This window comes from Rhamphochromis sp. 'chilingali', assembly GCF_963969265.1.
Source record: "Rhamphochromis sp. 'chilingali' genome assembly, chromosome: 2".
Taxonomy (NCBI): Eukaryota; Metazoa; Chordata; class Actinopteri; order Cichliformes; family Cichlidae; genus Rhamphochromis; species Rhamphochromis sp. 'chilingali'.
In genome coordinates this window covers 31,593,635-31,618,841 of record NC_137930.1, presented here as the reverse complement: position 1 = coordinate 31,618,841, position 25,207 = coordinate 31,593,635, and the positions used below count along the sequence as shown (strand labels likewise).

Below are 25,207 nucleotides of genomic sequence, written 5' to 3'. Positions count from 1 at the left end.
ACTATACTTCCCCAGTTGTCACAGGAAGTACATCCTCTACTGGGTCTTTTTGAGGATGGAGGAGGTCTCCCACTTCAGGTCCTAGGGATGGTGGTACCAAGGACACCGGGCTGTCTGATATGGTGAGGGGGAGCAGTGTTGAGGGATGTCTCCTGAAATCCACTGTCATCTCTACAGTCTTAAGCATGTTCAGCTCCAGATTGTGCTGACTGCACCAGAGTACCAGCTGCTCAACTTCCTGCCTGCATGCAGACTCATCACCATCCTGAATGAGGCCAATGACGGTGGTGTCATCTGCAAACTTCGGGAGTTTAACAGCTGAGTTCTTGGAGATGGAGTCATTGGTGTAGAGCAGGGGTCGGCAACCCTAGGCACGCATGCCACAGCTGGCACGCGAAGGGTTAACTGATGGCACGACCATAGTTGGACTGGCCATCGGGCATACCGGGCATTTGCTCTGTGGGCCGATGATTTATTTTTTTGTAACCGTATAAACAACGAAAGGTGGTGGATTGGCCAGCTGGATGCTGACCAGTGTGTAAAAATAACTCAGTTGTTTGGTGGTGGCTATGGCGTAGCTTCCACAGATTCAGTAACATTAGCAAGTGGTGGAGGCCAGCAGGTGGATGAGGGAAAGGGGAGGCAGGAGGAGCAGAGACCCGAGGCAGCCTGTAGCTAGTGATTTCCCGCAGGTCCCTCCACACTGACGCAGGGATGTTGGTTGAGAGCTGTTCTTTCAGCTTCTGGGAGTAGATCTTTTTAGCTGCTTTGATCTCCCTGGTCAATGTGTTCCTGACCTGCTTGTACAGGGCCCTGTCACCACTTCTGCAGGTGTCCTCCTTGGCCTTAAGAAGATGTTGGATTTTAGGAGTTAACCATGGTTTATTGTTGTTGTATGTGCAAAAGGTCTTGGTTGGCACACACACATCTTCACAAAAACTGATGTATGATGTCACAGTGTCCGTCAGCTCATCCAGATTCTCAGATGCAGCTTCATGTAAAGTGTAACATGTAAAGTTCCCTTAAAATCCAGAAAAATAATTAAAATTAAAAAAGAAAATTAAAAGAAAATGTCATGTAAAACTATTTCATTTAATATGTAGGTTTTTCCAGTGTTTTCCAATAAAATAAATTTTTATCAAATTTTATTTTTTATGAAGAACAGGTGAATTATTCTCAGTAAACCATTATCTGTGAGAGGTAAACAACTCTACTGCACAATATAGTGATTGAAATGGTTTCTAATGGAATGACAAATTATGTATAAACACTGTTTATTGGGATTTTTGGTCTCTAACCCTTTTAAATAACTAAACCTGCAATGTTTATTGGATCAAACTGAGTCAGGGACATCATTGCTGTCCCCTGAGAAACATAACAGATGGGTTAGCCGTACATAAAAATTTCACAGGGGGTCACCACAGCGAGTAGCTCTGCATACTCGATTTGGCAGATTTTCACTGCGTGTAAAATAAATCACTCCAAGATCATTTTAAGTCAAAAAGTTTTAACTTTGGCACCCAATTTAAAATAATGGGAAAATGTTCTTTCCTGCAGTCCATCGTTGGCACACACTCTGCCTTTGTGAAGTTCAGATTGCTTCAGCTTTTGTTGCAATGTTGTTGTGCAGGACTGCATTGCAATGAAATATGTGTCTAATATTATTTTTCCTTCATATATGTGGATGGCAAATCACTGCAAAATTAACGCCAGCCTAACACAGTTTACTTAAGTGTCTAATAAAGTAGCAAGTGAGTGTATATTAAAGAGAGGCTGCCTTGGAGTATTCCTTGTTAGCATATCTGGCACAAAGAAAATACCTTTGAAAAGAGACTTTTTGAAGAGCAAACAACACATTGCTGCCAAAAGCAGAAGCCGTGTGCTCAGCGAGTCGTGTGCTCAGCGAGTCGTGTGCGGCGATGTTCATCTGACTTGAAAATGGTGTGAAAACTGGTGAAATAATGCTCAGAGAGAAGTTGGGTGTGCAAACGTCTTGAAATATTAGCTTAATGAGGAAGTTAGAATATTAGGAAGATGGACAAAAACAGTTTGACTGAGTGAGGCCGTGGATAGAGGGGAAGTAAGCTGAGTGTTTAAAGAGGTCAGAGCCAAAAGCCAGATCAGAAGTGATATGGATGCAGAGATCATGTCATTCATCCAGTTTTCTATGAAAGGTCAAACTAGTCATTAGAGCAGAGCAAGGCGGATGGAACTGACAGGCTCTGGATGGTACACACACACGCACACAAAGACACACACACTCTCAATACATCTGAGGTTAATATGAATCACATCATGGTTGTGGACAAAGAGAGCATGGCTAAAAACCCATCTGTGATTTAATTAAAGCTATAAAGAATGAAATGTCATCATACAGAATTATTTTTAGCTATAAAATAAAAACAATACAAAGAACACAAAGAACAGAAACCTCCGTGGTTGTGTACCCTCCTTGTTCAAGTCATGCACTGTCATTGTAAATATTAGTTGACTCCTCATTAACACTGACATTAAAAAAAAAGCAAAGGGCAGATCAGTATAAGCAGGTGGAGAAGAAAGGAATGAAAGAAAGAGTAATGAACGCGATAACTACACAAGCAGATACACTCTTGTCTGCTCTCGCACACACAGGGAACTGCAGCTGACAGCTGTTAGATGGTGTATTGATTTGTCCTCGGCCTCCAAATCGGCCTGCCAGAGCTTGTCAGTATAATGGAAGAAAGAGAGCTTGAAAGAGGGACGAGTGAGATGGTGAGACAGCCAGAGTGAAAGCTAAAGGTCAAAAGGGAAATTTTGACCAGCCGTACCTCCAGTGCTCTGCTCATATTTCCTGTTGCATGCACATCGGTGCAGATGTTATGTATCTGTGAAGCTGCTACTTGTTTACAACCCGTCTGATCATCTCGTTTCGGCTATCAACAATGCTACAGCGTTCACAGAACTCAGCCGTTATATCTATGAGTGGCATGTCATTGTGAGAGATTAAAATGATGACACAAGTCATTAGGGAAAACTCACAGGGTGCATTGTGGAGGAAATTTCATATTTTCCACTTTTATCTCCGTGTATATTCTGCAAGCAGAATCAGCTTGCATATAAGGTTGACCTTTGCTGCACTGATCAAAACGTCCTCTTCTCCTTTGAGAAGCTCTCATCTATTCACTCTCAAATGTTAATTAGAGAACCGTGTTTGGTGAGGAACAGAGAAAGATAAGTGCACAGACAGTTGGCTTTATTGGTAGACAAGGCTGAAAGGGACACAGACACAAATCCCCTGCCACCTGTTTTTCTTCCTTCCCTCTCTGCTAGGAGAGGTATAGGAGGTCGAGTGTAACTTTATTTCTTTTCTGTCTGTGAACTGTGAGTGTGCTTCCCTTTGCATGGACAGTCTGACCCACATGCATACACCAAAAACACATGAAATATTTCTGGATGAACAGCCATCCATTTTGTGCAATTATTTATAGTTTAAAAAAAATCTTCTTTTCTTCTTTTTTCCAGTCAGTTCTACAAATATACATTTCATTTTGACCTTTCTAAACATTCGGCTCCCCTAATGGGATATAGCACAATCATCAAGTCAGTTTGTCCAACACTTTTGATATCTGCAAAACTATTTTAACAACATCCCAATTTCTCTCAGATGTGGGCTGTGTGATGCACTTGGCGTAGTAGCATGGTAAAATAACATACAAAGACAAAAATAAAGCATACAGAACTACTAATGATCAGTATGTGGTCATGACCTTGTCAGCATGCTGATGATGGCATTCAAGTAAACACACTGCTGAATCTCTTGGAGTCTAAACTTAGTTTTGTTTTCCTTGTATCCTTCTGTGTATTGAGTATGAAACTGACTTTTAAAAAATGCACTCGTCAAGGTTGCTCGAACCAATGCTGCTCTCAGTGTCTTTCTGAGAATTGACACAGATCCTCTATCTTGAAATTTTTGCAATTTTGAATATTCCCCCCATAAAAAAGAAAACAAGAAGAACTATATCAAGGATAATGCATCATGCCCATAAAGTATTAAGCTTTATGACCACTCCATGCAGTGTCGGTGGAGCTTGTTAGAATCTGCAGACACTCATCTTTCAGAAACAAACTGAGAAGCAAACAACGTTACCTCTGCAAGGTCAAAAGTATCGATCTGTAAAACCTGAAATGAGGCACTGTGTGTTTATAGCTGTGTCTGGGAAGTAATTTGTCTTTACTTTAATTATAATGAAAACTTGTTGCATCTTCTTTTTTTTAACATCCCCCATTGGCACCTCACCTTCATCTTGTTTTGCCAGGAGAAAATCATCAGGATCAACCAGACGGAGCAGGAGGCATTAGTCTGCCCTCATGTGTTATAAGTTCACAAAATGAACATGAGGCCAGTGCATCGTAATTCATTGTGAAATGGTCACATTTAATGGTTGAAACCTGTCATTGTATATACATCTATAAAAAAGACCCCAGGTACAGGTTACGACATTCTACGGCTAATACATACATTATTATTAAATAATAAACTTTTTGTTCATTGTTAAAGTTACATACTGTATCATAGTTTACAAAATAGGATCAAAGAGAATTAAGCCATTAAGAATGTCTGGAGAAAAAAAAACTAAACTCCTATATGCGTCTTTTTATTATTTGTCCATAAAAAATACAATAAACACTTCAAGATTCCTGTGAATAACATAATATTAACTGGTAACTGATATTGGCTATTGAAATGTAAACTGCAAAAAGACATTTCTAATGTTTGTAAAGGCGTCAGAAGTCAGACAGCAAACTGATTTGTGTTACTGTATTTTACAGCACAGAGCAGAATGGAAAACCAACATAGCTTGTATCAGAGTTCCAGTAACCAGCTTGGCTGCCATCAATACAAAGTCAACCCCAAAATAAAAAACAACGGTGGGGAAAGAATGGTTCAGTCTCAAATCCACTTTATTTCATTTATTTTTTGTTGGTTTTTTTGTTGTCTTTTAGGTTTGTTTTTTTTTTACAGTTCAGGTCGTCCTTGCCGGTTTCTCAAAGCTCTATGTAAAGCTAACTGTAAATAAGCCAGACTATGGTTATTGACTTCTCCAAAGTGTTAGTCCTCTTGTTGAAAAAACAAAAACAAAAACAAACAAAAAGAAAAAACAACAAACAACACTCTGCTCTGTCAGTTGTTGGAGATGTGCAGACTCAGAGTCTGACTGAATAAATTTGTGACTTCTTTGTTAACTGGCGGGTTGACACAAACATGGGCTGCAGGGCTTTGTCCCCAGTTTGATTCCTGTAATGGGTTTCAGCATCCATTAGATGTCACGCATACACGTGCGCACGCCCAACTTTCTGGGGGTTTCATCCCATGATGAAGACAGGCACAGGCTTCAGGAAGCTCAATGACTTGGGTGGGAACCACTTTGCTGGGGGTGTAGTGGAGTCTTTGGCATGATGATTAAGCTGTATAAGGGGCTGTAAGTATACACACAAATACACGTGCCCTATATCAGTGTGTGTCTGTGTGTGTGTGTACTGCACTGCACTGCGACTTAAGAAGAGAGTGAGTACAAAAAAGAAGAAAAAAAGGTCAAAAGAGATGTCAGCTGTGGCCTTGATTCTGTTGCCGAAGAGGAGCCTCTAAAACCCAACTGAGACAAATCAGTTTAAAGTGGCTCATCAAATCCACCAGGGGGTAATGTAAGACAATAATCTTGTTTTGGTGTTTGCCTCTCAGGTCGCTGCAGTTGCTGTTGGTGATGATACCGATGACAATCTTCCAAAGTTCCTCTGTAGATTTTTCTTGGGTTTTTTTGTCAGCAAATCAAATATTCCAAAAATGCTGAGTCGCATTATCGTTGTCTAATGTCTGAATAATTTTGGTGAGTAACTGTGTGATGGACCGAAATGATCAATGCACTGTATCCTTGAAACATGTGCAAAACAGGAAAAAATACCAGCCTCCTCCTTCTTCTTCTTTGTCCTCCTACTTCACATCAGCCTTCAGCAATAAGATATTCACATCTGCAGAAAGAGGAACACAAATTAGCTTCGTCAAGCTGCACTGCATCAAAATATGAATGATCTGTCTTCTTGCCTTTCTCTTATATGTCATTCTTAATTTGTTTGCTTTTTTGGCCTTTATATTTGGTTCAGTGGGACTTTTTTTTGACTTAGCCATAACTCTGTTTGCAAAAAATGCAAATCCCCTACACATTTGTTTGTGTTTCTCTTCTAATTCTTGGCAGGTAGCTGCACACTAGTGTGACTTCTCCAATCCTGTTGTGCATATGTGGCTCAACTGGCAGGATGGCAAAAGAGGACAGTTTTTCTCTTTTTGCGTTGTGTGAAGTTATTACACATTTAAAATCAGTGGGTAAAATGGGCAAAAACAACATCACAGTGACATGTGTATTAGGCATTGGGTCATAACTACAGGGAGTGCAGAATTATTAGGCAAGTTGTATTTTTGAGGAATAATTTTATTATTGAACAACAACCATGTTCTCAATGAACCCAAAAAACTCATTAATATCAAAGCTGAATGTTTTTGGAAGTAGTTTGTAGTTTGTTTTTAGTTTTAGCTATTTTAGGGGGATATCTGTGTGTGCAGGTGACTATTACTGTGCAGAATTATTAGGCAACTTAACAAAAAACAAATATATACCCATTTCAATTATTTATTTTTACCAGTGAAACCAATATAACATCTCCACATTCACAAATATACATTTCTGACATTCAAAAACAAAAACAAATCAGCGACCAATATAGCCACCTTTCTTTGCAAGGACACTCAAAAGCCTGCCATCCATGGATTCTGTCAGTGTTTTGATCTGTTCACCATCAACATTGCGTGCAGCAGCAACCACAGCCTCCCAGACACTGTTCAGAGAGGTGTACTGTTTTCCCTCCTTGTAAATCTCACATTGGATGATGGACCACAGGTTCTCAATGGGGTTCAGATCAGGTGAACAAGGAGGCCATGTCATTAGTTTTTCCTTCTTTTATACCCTTTCTTGCCAGCCACACTGTGGAGTACTTGGACGCGTGTGATGGAGCATTGTCCTGCATGAAAATCATGTTTTTCTTGAAGGATGCAGACTTCTTCCTGTACCACTGCTTGAAGAAGGTGTCTTCCAGAAACTGGCAGTAGGACTGGGAGTTGAGCTTGACTCCATCCTCAACCCGAAAAGGCCCCACAAGCTCATCTTTGATGATACCAGCCCAAACCAGTACTCCACCTCCACCTTGCTGGCGTCTGAGTCGGACTGGAGCTCTCTGCCCTTTACCAATCCAGCCACGGGCCCATCCACCTTAGAAAAACCAGTCTTGAGATATTTCTTGGCCCAGTCTTGACGTTTCAGCTTGTGTGTCTTGTTCAGTGGTGGTCGTCTTTCAGCCTTTCTTACCTTGGCCATGTCTCTGAGTATTGCACACCTTGTGCTTTTGGGCACTCCAGTGATGTTGCAGCTCTGAAATATGGCCAAACTGGTGGCAAGTGGCATCTTGGCAGCTGCACGCTTGACTTTTCTCAGTTCATGGGCAGTTATTTTGCGCCTTGGTTTTTCCACACGCTTCTTGCGACCCTGTTGACTATTTTGAATGAAACGCTTGATTGTTCGATGATCACGCTTCAGAAGCTTTGCAATTTTGAGACTGCTGCATCCCTCTGCAAGATATCTCACTATTTTTGACTTTTCTGAGCCTGTCAAGTCCTTCTTTTGACCCATTTTGCCAAAGGAAAGGACGTTGCCTAATAATTATGCACACCTGATATAGGGTGTTGATGTCATTAGACCACACCCCTTCTCATTACAGAGATGCACATCACCTAATATGCTTAATTGGTAGTAGGCTTTCGAGCCTATACAGCTTGGAGTAAGACAACATGCATGAAGAGGATGATGTGGACAAAATACTCATTTGCCTAATAATTCTGCACTCCCTGTAGTGTCTGTAAAAGCACTTGGATGCTAAACACATCTCCATAATGCTTGTGGCAAGGAAAAGAATAATGCTCCCAAAGTCAATTAAGCTATTAGTTGGAACAGTAATGAGTTAATTTCCTTAGTAAGTTATGATATAATGTAACATAAGGGATTAATCCTTAATAGCAGTAACAGCATCAGCTCGTAATGTTATGAGCTGCTTTTCATTTTTTAAACACTGCACAAGACTGCACTTTCGTTGAGCTGCCATCAACTCAACCATCTAAAACATAATAAGGGGCTTCTAACAGCTTTTGTGTAAGAAACCAAAGATGTTGGGACTCAAACTATATGACTTGAGCCAGCCCTCATTTCTTCACAATAAACAAAACAAAACACTCACAAAATTGTTCTCCAGGCTTTCTGAAGCTCTTTTCAAATTTTTCTTTGGACATGGGTGCTTTCCCCCTTATTTTTAGTCTGATACAAGGATTGGAATGAGAATGAGTGAAAAAAGCAGCCAATGTCATTTTCAGAGGGTTTTTTTTTCCACACTTAACACTAATCTATGAACCATTCAAGCATAAAAAGGTACCTAATACGGATGAACCAATGTTGTGTCTCCAGACAACTTAGTAAAGAACCAACTTTAAATTGTACCATTAGGTCTTTTGTTACTAGCAGTAAAGCTGCCTGTCATAAAACCATAAAACCTGTTCCTAATTCTTTAAGATAAGATAACCTGTATTTGTCCCACATGTGGGAAATTTGTTAGTTTGTTAGTTTAGTTGAGTTAATAAAAAATATAGTTATGGGCTGTTATAATAACAGTTTTAAAGGCATAAAATAATGTTTCTGCACCAACAAAGTGATTCCCAAAGAGCTATTAGCTGAAAACTTGATATATCCTCACAAGGTGTGTAGTGCATCCTTAAGAAATGTGAGAAAACTTGACAAGTTGAGTGCAAGAGACTTGGCAGCCCTAAAAAGCTACCTAGACCATATGAACAGTGTGTGAAAGTCATGTCCTTAACTAATAGGAAACATTCAAGTAAAGACCTGACACAGGATCTGACAGATGAATCAGACACTTCAGTTGATCCATCAATACTGGCATACGTGGATAGAACAATTCATAACTGAAAACTATCAGTCATTGATTGGCCTTCCCAGAGCTCAGACCTGATAAATGGGATGGTACTTAGTTGGAGTAGAAAAGCATTACATAAGTGCTCAAAGCACTTTTTATTACCTAATTTGTAGCCAACATCAAAAGAAGAGCTTTAAATGTCATTCAAGGAGCCTGAAGAACTAGACTACTTCAAAACTACTTAAAGAAATTAGAAGAAACATTGCCTAAAGGAACTCAAGCTTTGTTAAAGAATAAAGCAACTTGAAATGTTCGTTACAATTGTACAAACTTTTGTTTCCTTATATATTTTGTATTTTCATGTGTGTTTGCACATTTCAATGAATTGCATCACCAGCTTCCAATTCCTATAGGAATTAAGTTGTTTAAGACTCTTACACAATACTATATAATCGTACTGATAATAATTTCCTATAATTTGCAATAATTCTCTACATATTTCCAGAGTATTTTCTAATTGTGTCGTCTAATTTGTCTGTCACCCTTTCTGCTTCCCTTTGTTGTTATAGAGTTATTAATCCTTTGGTGTGTATCTGTTGACATGGAAATGTTGACATCTTTTGAAATGGAGTGTGCTTGTAACTCTAAAACAAATTAGAACAGATTCCCATTTGGACCTGCACATACAGGCTGCATGGGAGGGGAACTGGCATGAAAGTGCCTTAATTGTATTCAACCATTCCACTTGCAGCGGGTGTTCAGCTGGAGAAGCGTCCATGTTTAATGTATTTTTGTTAAAGTGTTATTGGTATAAAGCTGTCGCTAATCTTTTGATTAAAGTAAAAAGAAAAAAATACAACTTCTACGCATGGTTTCATTAATTTTAGATTGTATATATTTATTTTTTAGCATTTAGATAAAATATGAGTTCATCAGAAGGACTGCTCAGGTCGAGCCATTTGGAGCCAAAGTTAGAAAAACAAGGATGAGATGATTTGGACATGTGTAGAGGAGCGATAGTGGATATACTGGAGAAAGAATGTTGACTATGGAACGGCCAGGTGGGAGAAGATGAGGAAGACTATAGCAAACATTCATGGATGTAGTGAAGCAGGACAAGCTGAGGGTTGGTGTGACAAAAAAGTACTATGGATAGGGAGATTATCTGCTGTGGTAACCCCTAAACAGGGCAGCCAAAATTCAGTTCAATTCAATTCAGTTTTATTTATATAGTGCCAAATCACAACAACAGTCGCCTCAAGGCAAAAGAAGAATAAGAAATCTAAACCTTTACCGTTACTATTTCAACAGGATTTAAAGAGTTAACTACCCAGATGTTACAGCTCCTGGTCCATTAAACATGCTCATGTAAACAGAACATATAAATATATGTCATATAAACACATAAACAGACATGCATCGACCTGCCAATACATGAGTGAGCAATTGAGTTACTAATCAATTTGAAAACTGGATCATGTAGACTAAGGAGTCTACATGGTGTATCTATGTATATGTATATACATAAGTGATGTGTATATATGTGTATGTGTATGTGTGTGTGTATCCGGGTGTTGTCGCTCACCACATAAGCAGCAGCAGCAGCATTCCTAACAGCAAACGGGAGAAAAATGTGATGACCGTGGCAGCTCCTCCCACTGGAGGTTCAGCCTTCTGTGGTGCGTTGGAGCATGGCATGGGGGAGGTCTTAGTCTCTGTAGAAAATTTATCAGAAGACACAATAAACCTTAGGAACATATTTTAATTAACAATTGCAATCCTTGGTGAGTTTTATCATTTCTCCGTGTGTTTATTTATTAATTTTATTGGGCTAACACAGTGCACAATACTTCTGTCCCTATGTGTGAAAAACATAAAAAAATGACATGCTGATGAATGGATGCTGAAAAGTGCTCATCACACCAGGAAGAACCAAGCAGAAAGGAAAATACAGTGAAGAGCAAAATCAATTGTAATCTGCACAAGCAATCAATATAGAACTTGTCAAGGCAGTTATGAAGTGAGCTGGAATAAAAAAAAAAATCCCCTCCATGCTAAAGCCGCAGGGAAACGGGGCAAAGAAAGGACGGGGAACAAAGTATATAGATGAAATATGGAGAAACTGGAACGGAAACAGACGGCAAGGTAAAAAACCCCGAGGTAAAGCAGGCGGGGAATACAGCATGAGGTGGATAGAAAGAGTGAAAAATAAAGGAAATGTGCAATAAGGTAGTTAATATATTGCTGATAATAGTCAATTGCACAGCTAGAAAATCTATCCATTTATACCCAACTGTAATACAAAGCCGTAGAACAACTGGATTCACAAAAACTCTTTTGACTGCACCAGGGCTTGACTAATACTTTGCATGGCTTCACATTTCAGAATAACAAATCAGTAAAGATTAAAAAAAAAGAAAAAAAAGAGAAAGACAGATAGAAAAAAAGGTCTCAGCAGCTTAGTAGCAGAAGCAAGTGAATTTTAATACAATCGGCACGCAATTTTCTTAAAAGATCTACTGACTTGTACAGTCTGGTGAGTGCAAAAAGTGTATATTCAATTACGGAAACATTAAAAAGTTATGATACTCTTGTATATTTTCAGCTAATCCAATTACGCTCAAGCGTACGAGAGTGAGAGAGGCACTTAACATCTTGTGGCAAACATAAATATGCTGAAAATCACTATGTGCTTAGGCATTTTTTAGTGCTTCGGTTTTTCATTGCTCGACAAATAAAAATATCACAGTTTAATGCTTTAGAAAACGGGACCTCTGCTACAGCTGCAGGCAGCACAGTAGATATTAACTGGTGCACAACGTTTGCACTCATTCTTTTTTTAGCGAAGAGAGAATATGATTTCCCTCTTCTTGCAATTAATGACTGTTGTATAGTACTGCGATGGGAGTTGGGAGATATTAGAGGGAAGCAACCAGGTGTGAAATGGAAAGAGAGAAACGAAGGGGGGGGGGGGGGGGGGGGAGGTAGGATGCATTTAACATGTTCAGCAGCTCAGTGCAATACTTCCTGCCTGGAGCAAAACATTGTGCTTTGGAGTGACAGAGGAAATAAAAATTATGCAGAAAATAATGTGCCTGTGACAAGGAAATACAGTCATGGGGTGTATGCTGATGTAACAAGCTAGGTGAGGACAGGTAAACATAGCAGATGAGACAGTGATGTGATGAAGAATGGAGGAAGAGGCTAAGAAAAGCAGAAAGACGAGGAGGACAAAAAGCTAATGAGATGAGAAAATTGCTGAACGACTCGAACTCCAAGCACGCTGCATGTTTATGCAAATACTGTTGATGTGTGAGGTGCTAGGATATCCTAATCCAAAATACACACATGAAAGTGGTGTCTGTTATCATCCAGAAGTGTAGAGTTTCTGTTTTGGAGATTAGATTGGGCTTTTTTGTCCCCCTTGCTGCTGTATTTGTGGGTCAATGAAGTCATTTCAGCAGAGTGGCAAACAAGGTGGCATAAATTATGAATCTAAATTATGAATCCCCGAAACAGTTTGGAATGGCAAAGCAGCTACTATTGTAAAGAACTTATGTCATATGTTTTTTATATTTACATTGGGATCACCTTCGAACAGATTATGCAACACTATCTGTTGACTTTGACACTCTGCTTCACCTTAGCAATTTTTACTATAAGTTTACACAAACTGTAGTGCTTTTCAGAGTGAGTATACAGAAGAAGAGGATCTTAAAGCATTTATGCAGGGTTCAGCCTGGTTGCCTTTTAATAGATACTCCTGTTCTACTATAAGGCATGAAACAGAAGCCATACATTTATAAATAGCCTCAGACATGAAATACACAAACTAATATACAGTGCCAGACAGTGTCCAGTTTCTGTCTCACACGCTGGGTGAGGCACCAACTTATATCTTAGATGCAATGCCTCGGCTAATCCGCTCTTCTTGGAATGTGGTCGCTAAGCAATGGCCCAGTCACAGAGGATGGGATCCTTAAATGTCTCTTGCCTGCCCCCCATGCTATCCTTCTGATTCAAAGCTGCTCTGTGACGATGCTGGGAAACAGAACAGCCACTTAGGTTCAACTGGCAGCTACTTTTGCATGATGTATAGGTGACTCTCTGTTGTTGGGGGGAGGGGTGGGGTGTTAGAAAGGAGAACACAAAATGTGGTACACGGACAGTGGAGAAGAAAAGGAGAATGTGTAACTGCGTGTTAAGACTCCGAGCAAGACAATCAATAAGTCACAGGAAGTCTGTTGATTTACTATTCGGCTGAGCAGCCAGAAAATATTGGTGAGTGTGGAGATGTTAACAAGTTGGTCAGCTAAAAGTAGCAGGCCTTGGCTACATTTTATTTTGTGTGTGTGTGTTTACGAATCATAGACAGGAATCAGATATCGTCTCTGTTTCCTTATTGCCTCATTGCATGGTTCTACTTCAGTAGTCCCATTCTGCTGTTCTGGACTGCTATTCAACTTTGTTTTTTGTTTTGTTTTTGTTTTGCAGCATGTTTTGCATCATTATCCATTTGCACTGTGAAGCACCAAACAATCCGTTCCACAGTATTTGAGCATTTCTGAATCTGAGCAGTCTCTTGGCCTGGACATTACATCGTATTACTTCTATCAGCAGCCACACTATCAGTAAATACTAGCATTTTCCATTGGCAGCCATTCAGGCACATGGCGTGACATTGCTGTTTTTTTCCTTATTCATACATTTTTTTCTTTTCCAAAACTGTGCAGGCTCTTTCAGACATTTTCTGGCCTAATCTGGCTTCTCTGTTCCTGAGTGTAACCAGTGGTTTGCACATTGGTGTAAACCCTCTTTGTTAACATATATAAATCTTAACCATGGAAAGAATTCTGTGATCATCCACTTGATTTTTGTGTTTTTTCAGGCCTTTTTGGTAATCCTGAGCTCGCCAGTGCATTCATTCTTTTAAGAATGCATACCAAATTTGAATGCAACCTCACAAAGTCATCACTTCATATTAATTATACATTTGATTTATCATGAAATGACAAGGAAACAGACCTAACCTGGCCATTAAACCCCTGTTCAGTGAACAGTCCAATTACTTTTGAGTCTCTGAATAGGGAGCACTTTATAGAAAAATGAAGTCTGAACTTCAATCATCTCTTGTTTGCTTGCTTTTAAATCCAGTGTTTATGGTGTACAGATGCAAGTTTACAAAAAAGTGTCCAAAAAAAGACTATATAACTCATTATTTATATAATCTGTTACAGTTTTTACAAACAAGCAAACAAAGAACAGTGTACAGATCACAGATCAGCTGGAATGACAGCCAAATCTGAATGTAATTAGTGATCGAGTAAGAGTAACATTTGTAAAGGAAAGTAGAAAAAGGCCAGAAAGAAAAGCTAGAAATTAATATGAGTGAGAATAAGAGAGAAGTGAGAAGGGAAGGAAAAGAAATGGAGAGAAAAAAGAGAGCTAGAGGCAAGATGGAGAAGGATAGGGGAAGAGAAACAGGACAAGGGGAGAGGGAAGGGAAGCAGAGAAGCGGCAGCTGGATCGAGAAGGAGCATGAGGAGAATCCCAATAACCTCCTGTTCTCCGTCTCCACGAGACCAAGAATAATACACTGTGTACTGACTGAGTGTTTATATGTGTGTGCGTCTGTGTATACACTACAGGTTATCAAACTGAAGGACTCTCTGTGTGTGTGGGTGTGTTTGTGCTGATGTGTTTGTGGCTCACAGAGTATTGGAGGAGGCTGCATGTTGTGAGTGTGTCTTTCAGCATTAGTGTTTGTGTGTTGCCAGGTATGTGTGAGCTCATTTAGTGCTGAATGTGACGATGATTGTGCAGTGCTACTCTTTGCCAAGAGGAGTCAGTATTCTACCGTAAAACCATTACGTTTTAACAGACTCTCAGAAAGACAAAGAGAAGCACAGACAGACAGACTTTGCCCCTTAGAGAAATTAGTGTCAAATTATTGGCTTCAGAAGTGAGTGAAAGAAAATAATGGTAAACCCACATTAAAAATGTTTTAAACAGACAAATACAAATGCATAAATACACATAAACCCAACAATGCAACAACATCCACCAAACCATTATAGCACTATGGTTTGGAAAACTCGGGGGAACAAAATGAAAGTTTCTGTAGTGTATTGGTGTGAGTGCTCTGTAATAAATTACAGCAAACTAAATTAATATATCATAAATTCAGAGCTTTCCTCATGTGGAGCATTAAGTGAATAGTTTGACATTTTAGGAAATATGCTTATTTGCCTTCTGCCTCAGAGTTAGCTGAGATGATCAATACTACTATCATTGCCTGTTCAGTCTAATAATACAGCTTGCTAATGATCACACATCTCATTTGCTTACACTGGATGTAAAGATGACGAGGAGCAGCATTATGTGAGGGTTATCTCAAGGACAGTCTTTTTTTGTCAAATAGCAGTTTAACCCAGGGAAGCGATCAATTTACTACTCTTGATGAAAAAGAGGTGTTGTAGAAGAACCATATGGTCATATGGTCAAAAACTCTTGACTTTTAAGTGACTCTTTAAATCATGGAAGCATGTAGGTAGCATGTAGGCTGTTGTCTGTTTTTGGAAATCTGTTATAACGAAGAAGGTTGTATCTGAGTTAGAAACTAAGAACCCATCATGCTCACAGAGTGGCAAGAAGTCAGAGTCAAACCTGGCTTGCCTTGAAGCACTCCCTACTTTATCATCTTTATACCTTTTAATGGGACCATAAATTAGAAAATGAATATCATGCAGTATTAAATAAGAATTGAAACTAGTGATTAAGACCATAAACTCACCAGAAAAATGTTACTGCAATCAAGTGAGCAATAGGGTTATTCGATCATAAATCGTAAAGCCAGACATCTTACTGGCAAGCAGATACCCCCTGCTGGTCATTCAAAGAATGCAAGTTTGAGGCGCTTTGAGGAAGCTGTGTCCATTTTTCTACATATTTTGTAAGAACTAAGTCGCTTTCTACTGAGTTATATAGTTGTAATGCTAATACTACTACTACTACTGCTACTACTACTACTAATAATAATAGTAGAAGTAGTATCATACTATACTACTTATATTATACTACATACAATTGTGGAAATAGCAACCTTACATTTTTTTGCTACAATCTGTGAGTTGTTTTTTTAATTAATATTTTATCAGCTTTGTAATAAACTTTCTAGGGCTAGTAATATATTTTCATATTATTGAATAATCTAACACATTTTGCAGACCTGCATCAATGTCTGTGCTTGCCTGTCTGATACAGTACGCACAGTTTAAAGTTGATCTTGGTGGTTAGTTTCAAGATGTAACATATCGATAATAGAAGCTTCCTCAGCCTGAGTGCTTTCACGTTATGTTCTTTTAAGTTGCATAATTTAATACTGCAGATGTACACATTGCCAGTAGACCTACTAAGGATATATTTCTGCCCTAGCCACTTCAGCTTAGAGGGTCCACAGACAATGTAATATTCCAGTTTTATACAGTTTTTCCTCTGCATGACATTTAAAAATGATCTGTTTTTGCTAACTTCAAAAGATTAAAAGTACTGTTGCTGTAACATAGATGTATACTAATAGTGTGTCCTTTGACATTAATATAGGGTATTGATAAATTTGCCCACTTGCAATTTAAGCTGCTTTAGTGTGCCCACAGGTGCTGCACAAATATAAGCTACTTTGCAACCCACCTTCACACCAGCCCCACATTTCATGCCACATTTCATATCAGCTGTCATGTTCTGCTCTAATTTTTTGTTCTGCTAATTTTTGCTTCATGCTTTTTGTGTTCTGTGGTAGGGCAGTGAGGTCATAAGGAGAGTGTCACTGAACCATACCACCAAACATAAATTAATGTCCTATAGGGGTCCTGACTGAACACTCATCTGGTGAGTAAATACTCCCTACATCTGCAAGACTAAAATGGAAATCATCCAAATCCTTGTCTGCTTCTTTTTTTCATTCAACCATTTCTTCTTTCCTCCATCAGTGTGATGTGAAGATGGTGCACAGACAAGTATTTGGGCCTTGAATAGGTGTCTTGCTGAAGGTCTTCAGAAAGTTTTGAAGATATTAATTTCACAAGTGAGTCGTCCTTTGTCTTTGCTATATGCTCAAGTGGTGCCAACTAAATAATTCCCAGAGACTGTTTTTGTCACAGTCACTGAGTATAGTGTCCAGTCAACACATACACACGCACACACACACAAAATCCAATATCCATAATGAATTTTTTAATATATATGATCTGCCAGAAGTTGACATTTTTTTGACAACATAAGAGCAGTTTTTTGGTTTTGGTTTTTTTTTAAAGGAAGGGCTCAGGTACTTAGGTTGATGTGTGTCGATTTGTCTCGAGGCAGATGGGTCTTATAGCTTAGACTGTAATAAAAATTCAGAGCTATCAAATGCTTATAGTGTACTCTGTTTAATCATTAAGAAAGTTATTAACTAAAATTAATTTCATACCTAAATGCTTCAGAAAATTTACTGTGAAAGCCACAGGCAAGAGGAACAATGTCGAGAATGTTATTGGAATACTATATTATGCTATCACAATGATTCCTCCAGCCAACAGACTACAATCTCATTTAACTTTTAGTGTTAACCTTTGTTCACTACTAACTTCACAACTACACATGAGCCATCTTAACATGTTAACATACTACTGAGCCCACTATGTTTTACATGCTATTATTTTTATTTTATCCCTCTATCCTTTCAGTCATGCCAGTGCTGTAGCTCATTAGAGTAAGCTGCTGAATGTGGGAAATATTAAACCTGCCAAGCAACGTTGTCATTAACAACCTGACATCAGCGCATTAGCTCAAAGGACTGTCACACTGAGCTGCCAGCACATTTGTAGACTTCTCTTTGGGTTTCCTTATGTTTCATTGTCCTCTGTTATTGATCTTTTCATGGAACAATGACTCATGTATTTTGAAAACGTCTGTTAAAGTACATTTACACACTGAACAGCCTCCAACCAAGAAAGATCTGCATGATAAAAACGAGTCTCCCTCTGACTGAAATTGGGGCTATAACTTACCAGTTGTTGTGTTCTGTAATGTTATATACAATATTGCACCACTAGAGGGTGGTGTCATGAAAAACTGCCATTGAAAATATAGAGTTAGGAAATAGAGTTAAGATGGCGAACTGTTAGCATGATGTGTCACCCTGCTACCCCTACGATTTACGGTTATGTGCTGCATTCATCCTCCTTGACAAAGATTTATTTATCACCAGCCATCGTTATACCAGTATGAAATTCCACTTCAGTTGTGGAAACAACTGGCACGGGTTCTTCAATCCAGGGTGTAGCATGGACAGCAACACTCCAGTCACTCCATGTTCCAATCTCTGTGTCCTTGGCAGCCACCTGATAAACACAGGGATATCAGAAGTATTCGATTCAGTTTTATTTATTTAGCATCAACTCACAACAACAGTTGCCTCAAGGCACTTTATATTGTAAAGTAAAGACCCTACAATAACCCTCCTTCTTTTGGCTGCTCCACAACAGATGACCTGCCTCCATCTAAACCTATTCCTATCCCCCACTGTCACACTGACCCTCTACATATCATCTTCACTACATTAATCTTCTCTCAAGTCTCCCTCTTTTCCTCCTGTCTGACAGCTTAACATTCAACATTAATAGTAAAAGTGTAAAATTAATGCGATTTCAGTAGAATGTACATAATACTGAACCCAATATTTACATAAAGTATTGAGCTGATCTTGAAATAACCTTTTTTAACCTTCTTTTTTCTTTGCTAGTTAGTATGAAATCTTTACCTGGATGATGTACTCCTTCCCAGCGTAGGCATCAGTGATGTTATGGGATGTAGTGTCAGATAGCTCCACCTAAACATCAAACGGAAAAGAGCATGGAGTCAGTCTGGATCGGAAAACAGCACATGTGGTTTCCCTGGGTTACAGTAGGGTGTGTCTGTTTTATTTTTGCAGTATATTAAAGTTGTTATCAAATATCTTTATTGATAAATATGGTCTCTATGGCCCTGGGGATATGAAAGGTTCCAAGATTATGAATTATGAAAATTCTCGGCTAAAAAAGACACTTTCGAGGTCCCAATTTAACTTTTGGTCTGGATCAACTGCCATTCTACCCACAGCTCTACCCATAAATTATAATCTCTGTATAGCAATCCAAGCTTGTTTTATGGAAGCCTCAGCTGTGCCTTACTGAATACAGTGTTTCTGCAGTGATCATTTATTGATAACACATCATTCATCATTATTCTATGAATAGGTCAAGTGTATTGTTTTATCCCTGTGTTGCTTTACATTATTGAATTGATTGGACCTTGATGGCCTTGCAGCCACAACACTCCATGCATACCAACTGTCAGACACACATGTAAAATACCAGCTGCATAATTGATGATTATACCAGAAAACATTGGCATCAATGCTACATAATTTTATGACACAATATTATGCATGCCAACATTTGAAAGCCTTTTTGCGCACACTTTAATTTGCAGAGCGAAACAGAGAATTAACTAAATGTTTGAGTTACAGAGGAGTGTATGAGAGAATGATTTGCTGCTCCTCTGTAATTTACGGTTAGTGTGTGTGTGTGTGTGTGTGTGTGTGTGTGTGTGTGTGTGTGTGTGTGTGTGTGTGTGTGTGTGTGTGTGTGTGTGTGTGTGTGAGAAGGACTGAAGGAAAACTAGGTGGAGGGAGGGTGCTGCCTCTTTTTGTTTCTCCTGAAGTCATAATAAATGATTTATTGGCGTGCCTGTTGCCTTGTGCAAGAGACATATAACCACTTGTGCACCTGCAGATGGACACACACACACACTCATACACAAGTTTAGGATAATGGGATACTGGATAGGTTACTTGAAATTTCTAATTTAACAAATAGATACAATTTCATCTAAAGAACAATATAATGAATGTACATACTGAAAAATAATGAACAGGAATATGATAAAAAGAAAGTGCATTCAATTTGAATCTTAAGGTTTTATCTATTGGGACATAGAAGCAGAAGAGTTGGCTGTTTGCTGGTCTGAAACATTCCAGTGTTTTTTGACACAACGCCAAGAAGGAAAGACATCAGCACTGATTTTGGAAAAGCAATGATAGCTGCCAATCAATCTTGGAAGGATCGCTGACCAAAAAAGCCCAACATTCTGCAGTGTGAAAGATTATCCAAAAGTTCACAACATTCAAGACCGTTGCCAATTTTCCCTGGAGTGGACGTCCCACCAAATTCACCCAAAGATCACACTGTGCAATCCTCAGAAAAAAATGTCAAAAACCCCACGCACTAGATCTCAGTCTCTGTAAGCCAAATGTACATGTGACACGTTAAAGTTTACGATAGTACAATTAGGAAAAGACTGACATGTTTGGAAAGTTGCCAGAAAAAACCTCTTCTCTCCAAAAAGAACAAGACAGCACAGCTTAACATTGCAAAACTGCATCTGAATAAACCACAAGAGTTCTGGAACAATGGTCATAATGCACAGAACACCGTACATAGCATGTCAACACAAACATCTCATACCAACTGTCAAGCACAGTGGTGGAAGACTGATGATTAATGCTTGTTTTGCAGGCAAAAGACCTGGGCACATTGTAGCCATTTGTTGCCCATAAACTCCTCTGTATACCAAAGTACTGTAGAGTGAGACCATCTGTCTCACAGCTAAAGCTTGATGATCCCAAGGACAAATCTACAACAGAATGATTGAAAAAGAAAATAATCAAGGCGTTGCAAGTGCCCAGTCAAAGCTCAGATCTTAAAGTAATTGAAATGTGGTGGAACCTTAAGAGAGCTGTGCGCAAACGAATGCCTGCAAAGCTCAGTGAACAGAAATAACTGGAGCATGGACTGAAATACCTCCACAATGATGTGAGAGACTGAAAAAGTCATATAGACAATGGATATTTCAAGTCACTTCAAGTTATTGCTGCTAAAAGTGATTTCAGAAGCTACTGAAGCATGGGGGCACTTAGTTTTTCTACACATTGTTCTCCATCTTTGACTTAAAAAATAATCACACTGTGTAATATGTCCCATATTATTGTTCATCTCAGGTTGCATTTACATTATTTTAAGGCTTGCTAAGGACAATGATTGTACATTTCATGTAACCTGTGCTGGCTAGTTAATAAAACTTGTCAGAAAAGAGATTTTACAGACCCTGACAGGCAGCTGACCTGCTGGAGAACACAAATATAGTCCAGTACTTGATAAATGATTGGTGATGCAATCATGTAATCTTGATAATTCCAACTCTGCAACACAAACTACAACACGTGCTACTGATGCCCACCTAGCTATCTTCTAAATTATATTTATGGTAATGTTTATCTAGGTGAGAATTCCAGTAATGTCAGAAAAGACTGCAATTACACAGACATTTACATGAATGTCATCAACACCTGCAGCAGCAAGGAAAAAAAATATTCAAATGTTGTTTTTTTCCTTTCTTTTCACCATAAACTCACAGCTCACTGTTAATTACACTCAAGTAATTTAGGTTCTTCATTAGCATCTCTGGCTATTGTTTCTAGGTTTTGACACCATGTTAATTACTGATGTTTGGGAATGCAGCAATTTCACTAAAGTGAAAAGTGAAAGTATCGAGCAAACGACAAAAAAAGTCAGCAGTCAGATGAACGGAGAGGATATCAACAAGGCAACAGCGTAGCCAAGTTTTCTAAACTGCTTCTTTTATGAAGAAGAAAGAAAAACAGAACAAAAACAAAACTGAAAACACCTGTGAACGCACTAAGGCACAGCATAACCAGCAATGGATGGATGTTTACAAACTATGTGATTTTTCTCTTTGGCTTTGATTCGCTAACAAATAATCTAAAACAGATGAGGATGAGAGTCTAAATAAAGTAGGGGAGTAAATAATAATAGTGATAATAATAAAAATTCGAAATATCACTAGCAGCTGCTCCGAAGAGTCTTGTGATTTGATCAAAACTCCCTCACAGCCACCATATAATTTTCACCCACTAACAGTCATAGCCAGGCCTCAGCCTGGAGTTTCCCCTTTACTTCTCCACTCCTCCAGGATATGAAAACCTGTAGTCAATCTGACAAATAACCCACTGAAACAACCCCAGCATCACCGCTTTCTCTTTATTCCTGTAAGCCGTCTCTCATCGCTCACGCTCTATGTAAAGTTGACCCCTCTGTTTTCCACATTGCCTTGAACTGAGGCAATGTATTTTTCAGCTCTTGCACCCTCGCTCTCTGTTTGGAAGGAAGCTTAGTCTTTATCTGCCTAACCAAGCGCTACATTTATAGGCTTAATTTCATTAGTGGAATGCAATAACAACATCATTTGAGCATGTGTGTGTGGTTAGACTGCAGTGTATATTGTGTGTGCATATGGATTGGTTAAAAGACGTCTGCGCTGGCTTTGAGGCTAAAACTTCCATTGTTTAGATGTTGTCCAACCAGCATATCCAGCCATTGCTTCTATCAGCATTCCTTAGTGACTGCAATCTGTATGTGTATGTTTGAATAGTGATGTCTATGTTAATCTGCTCACATCTGTTTGACTATGTGTGTATGTGTTGTTGGGCTTTTATTTTTTTATCCCTATCTCTCTATATTTTTCCTGTGTGTGTGTCGGTGCTTACATTCGATATTGGAAAACACACATACACCAGTTTAGGCAAATATGCCTTTGTACAATTGTGTTTGCGTTTCTTTGTATTCGTGTATTTATTGTCATGTCTGCACACGTCTGTTGCATTATTGTTTGTGTTTGCGAGGCTGAACCGGAACCGACGGATGCGTACATCAGCATGTGTATGAACTACATATACCGTATGTCTATGTGAGGAGGAGTAAATGGAGTAAACAGCTTGCAAATAAACATTTCCAGAGAGATGGATGTGTTGCTGTGTTGCCAAGTGGCTAACAGGGAGCAGTGAAAGCAGCACTTAATATCGCGAAGTAAAAGAAGGTGGCGAGGAGGGGCTGAGGATAGATGCAAGGCGATTCACTTTGGAAAGGGCTTTTGCTATTGCTGCCAAAAAACACTATCAGATCATTCACACTGCAAGACCAAATCTGTGTGATGTGCCATGTGGTGGTGAAGGTTCAGTGATCAGCCAAACTGATTAAAATCACCTGTCTGGACCTATGTAGGTCTCTGTGATCCTACAGACTTACTTAAAAAAACTGAGCATAATCCATACTAAAAGTGTGCGCAAGCAGAAAAGACTAACAGTTATTTGAACAAAAAAAGTCAATTTTTTCATACACACTTGCACACAGTGTTCCTTTTATGGCAGTCCACCTGGAAATATGCATATCTGGATCGGCTCTTTAAATGGCCACATTTAACCATAAATGGTCAATGCAAAGTACCTCGTGAATCTTTATGCATAGAAATTAGTCTCTTTATTGTGCTCTTTGAACCGTCCTTGACCACTGTTTGCTGTGCAGTGGGGCGCATTGGAGGGTATGTTAAGTCTGTTATGTGTTGGTGCATGTCCCATAACATCCACATGCCAGCAGCCAAGGTTTCCCAGCACAATACTGCCTTGTAAGGAGATAAACATTGCGATTCACCTCACCTGTCAGTGGTTTTAATGTTGTTAGTGTAAATTTACGTATGTATGTGTGTGTTTGGGTGCATGTGTTTGCGCGTGTGTGGGGATATGTGTTTCACATGTGTCTTCAGGGCTGATCTATTGTAAATAGAGCTGTTCAAAGCTGTTCATCAGACTTGTTTACCGCTCATTAAAATTGTTTAGTGTTCATTTAAATTGTATGTAAAAGTGTGCCCACACATTTGTATGTGCAGTTCTACACACTGACAGACAGGCAAGCAGGTACACACACACACACACACACACACACACACACACACACACACACACACACACACACACACACACACACACACACACACACACACACGCACACAAAATGCCACTCCAAAAACATATATATTTATCTTGCCATAATCATATCTCATTAAGACAGAGTAAATATTCACTAACCCTGAGATATAATATGATAATAATTCAACCATAATAGACTAACCACAGAATGGACTATTTTGGAGGTAATTACTAAAATATTACTACAGTTTCTTGTTTAATGAATAAACACATATGTCTTTTGTTTGTACACAGCATATGCAAACATGGCTGTTTGAAGATACTTGCTGACGTTACAAGAAAACAACGGTAACCAAACCTCACCTTTAATTGCCGCTAACGCCATCTTCCCAAGGTGGGTCGTGTCTACTGATTGTTACTGGCAAGTTTCAAAGTGAATGAACTGTGTTTGAAGCAGCATTTACATTCTTAGGACATTTCCCAGCAGAAACTCCTCCAAAACAAAGCAAAGCAAAATAACCCACATATCTCAGTGAAGATCAAAGGAAGAGAGAGCACTACCCTGTGGTTACTTTTGATTTCTGCTAACACTGACCCTGCGTTTCACAAAATAAGTTTACTAACCAGCCTAGCAAGTTAACGAGCCTGGTAGGTGGCAAGCTAGTTAAGCACCATAAATAAAAGTGGTACAGGTAGATAACTGATTAAGCAACACTGACTAATTCATTAACAAGCTAAATCAAGTTGTATTTAACATGAGCTGGGTCTGCAACAATGTAACAACTTCTTACAAGAAAAATATATTCTCCTAACAAAAATATAATTTAAGCATTAGACAATAAATCCTGAAATAAAAAAAAAACTGTTCAAGTACTGTATCACACTGACAGCGGTGTCTACAAATAACTAAATGGATAATTGTGAGAATGCCTGGTGTGGTGGTCATGTTTTTAAAAAAGGTCAGGGGACTCTGTCTTAGACAAATGTGCTGGTATTGGAGCTTCTGTTTAGTTTGGTCCCAGGTTACTCTAGTAACCAAATAATACAACATTATTACTGCTGAGCAATAATCTTGTGATAAACTTAACCTGATAGACTGTATTGTGTAAGGATCAATAAAGTACACATCTAATTTCTTGTCATTCTATAAAACTGGAATGCATGACAAACTTTACATTAGTAGTAAAGACAGAAATTAACACTAATATATTATGCACTCTATATTTTCTGCTTCTTTGTTCTAACTTTATTCACAGCAGCTTGTAAATACTGTGTCACTCTCAGTCTGTTATAACATATGCACAAAGACACACACAATAAACTTCTACAAAACCCCAGACAATGGGA

The 25,207-nt window shown here is 38.9% G+C and overlaps 1 protein-coding gene across 1 annotated transcript in view; it reads right to left on the bottom strand.

Annotated features, from left to right (window-relative positions):
- Positions 1–4,393: 4,393 nt before the first annotated feature.
- Positions 4,394–25,207, bottom strand: part of cntfr (ciliary neurotrophic factor receptor) — a 229,418-nt gene continuing 208,604 nt past the window's right edge. Inside the window, exons 8-11 of the mRNA XM_080865436.1 lie at positions 18,803–18,871; positions 18,263–18,383; positions 10,589–10,718; positions 4,394–6,006 (exon numbers count right to left, since the gene is read on the bottom strand). Of these exons, the coding sequence (XP_080721562.1) occupies position 6,006; positions 10,589–10,718; positions 18,263–18,383; positions 18,803–18,871 (321 nt within the window). The 3' untranslated portion in view covers positions 4,394–6,005. The remainder of the gene's footprint in view (positions 6,007–10,588; positions 10,719–18,262; positions 18,384–18,802; positions 18,872–25,207) is intronic.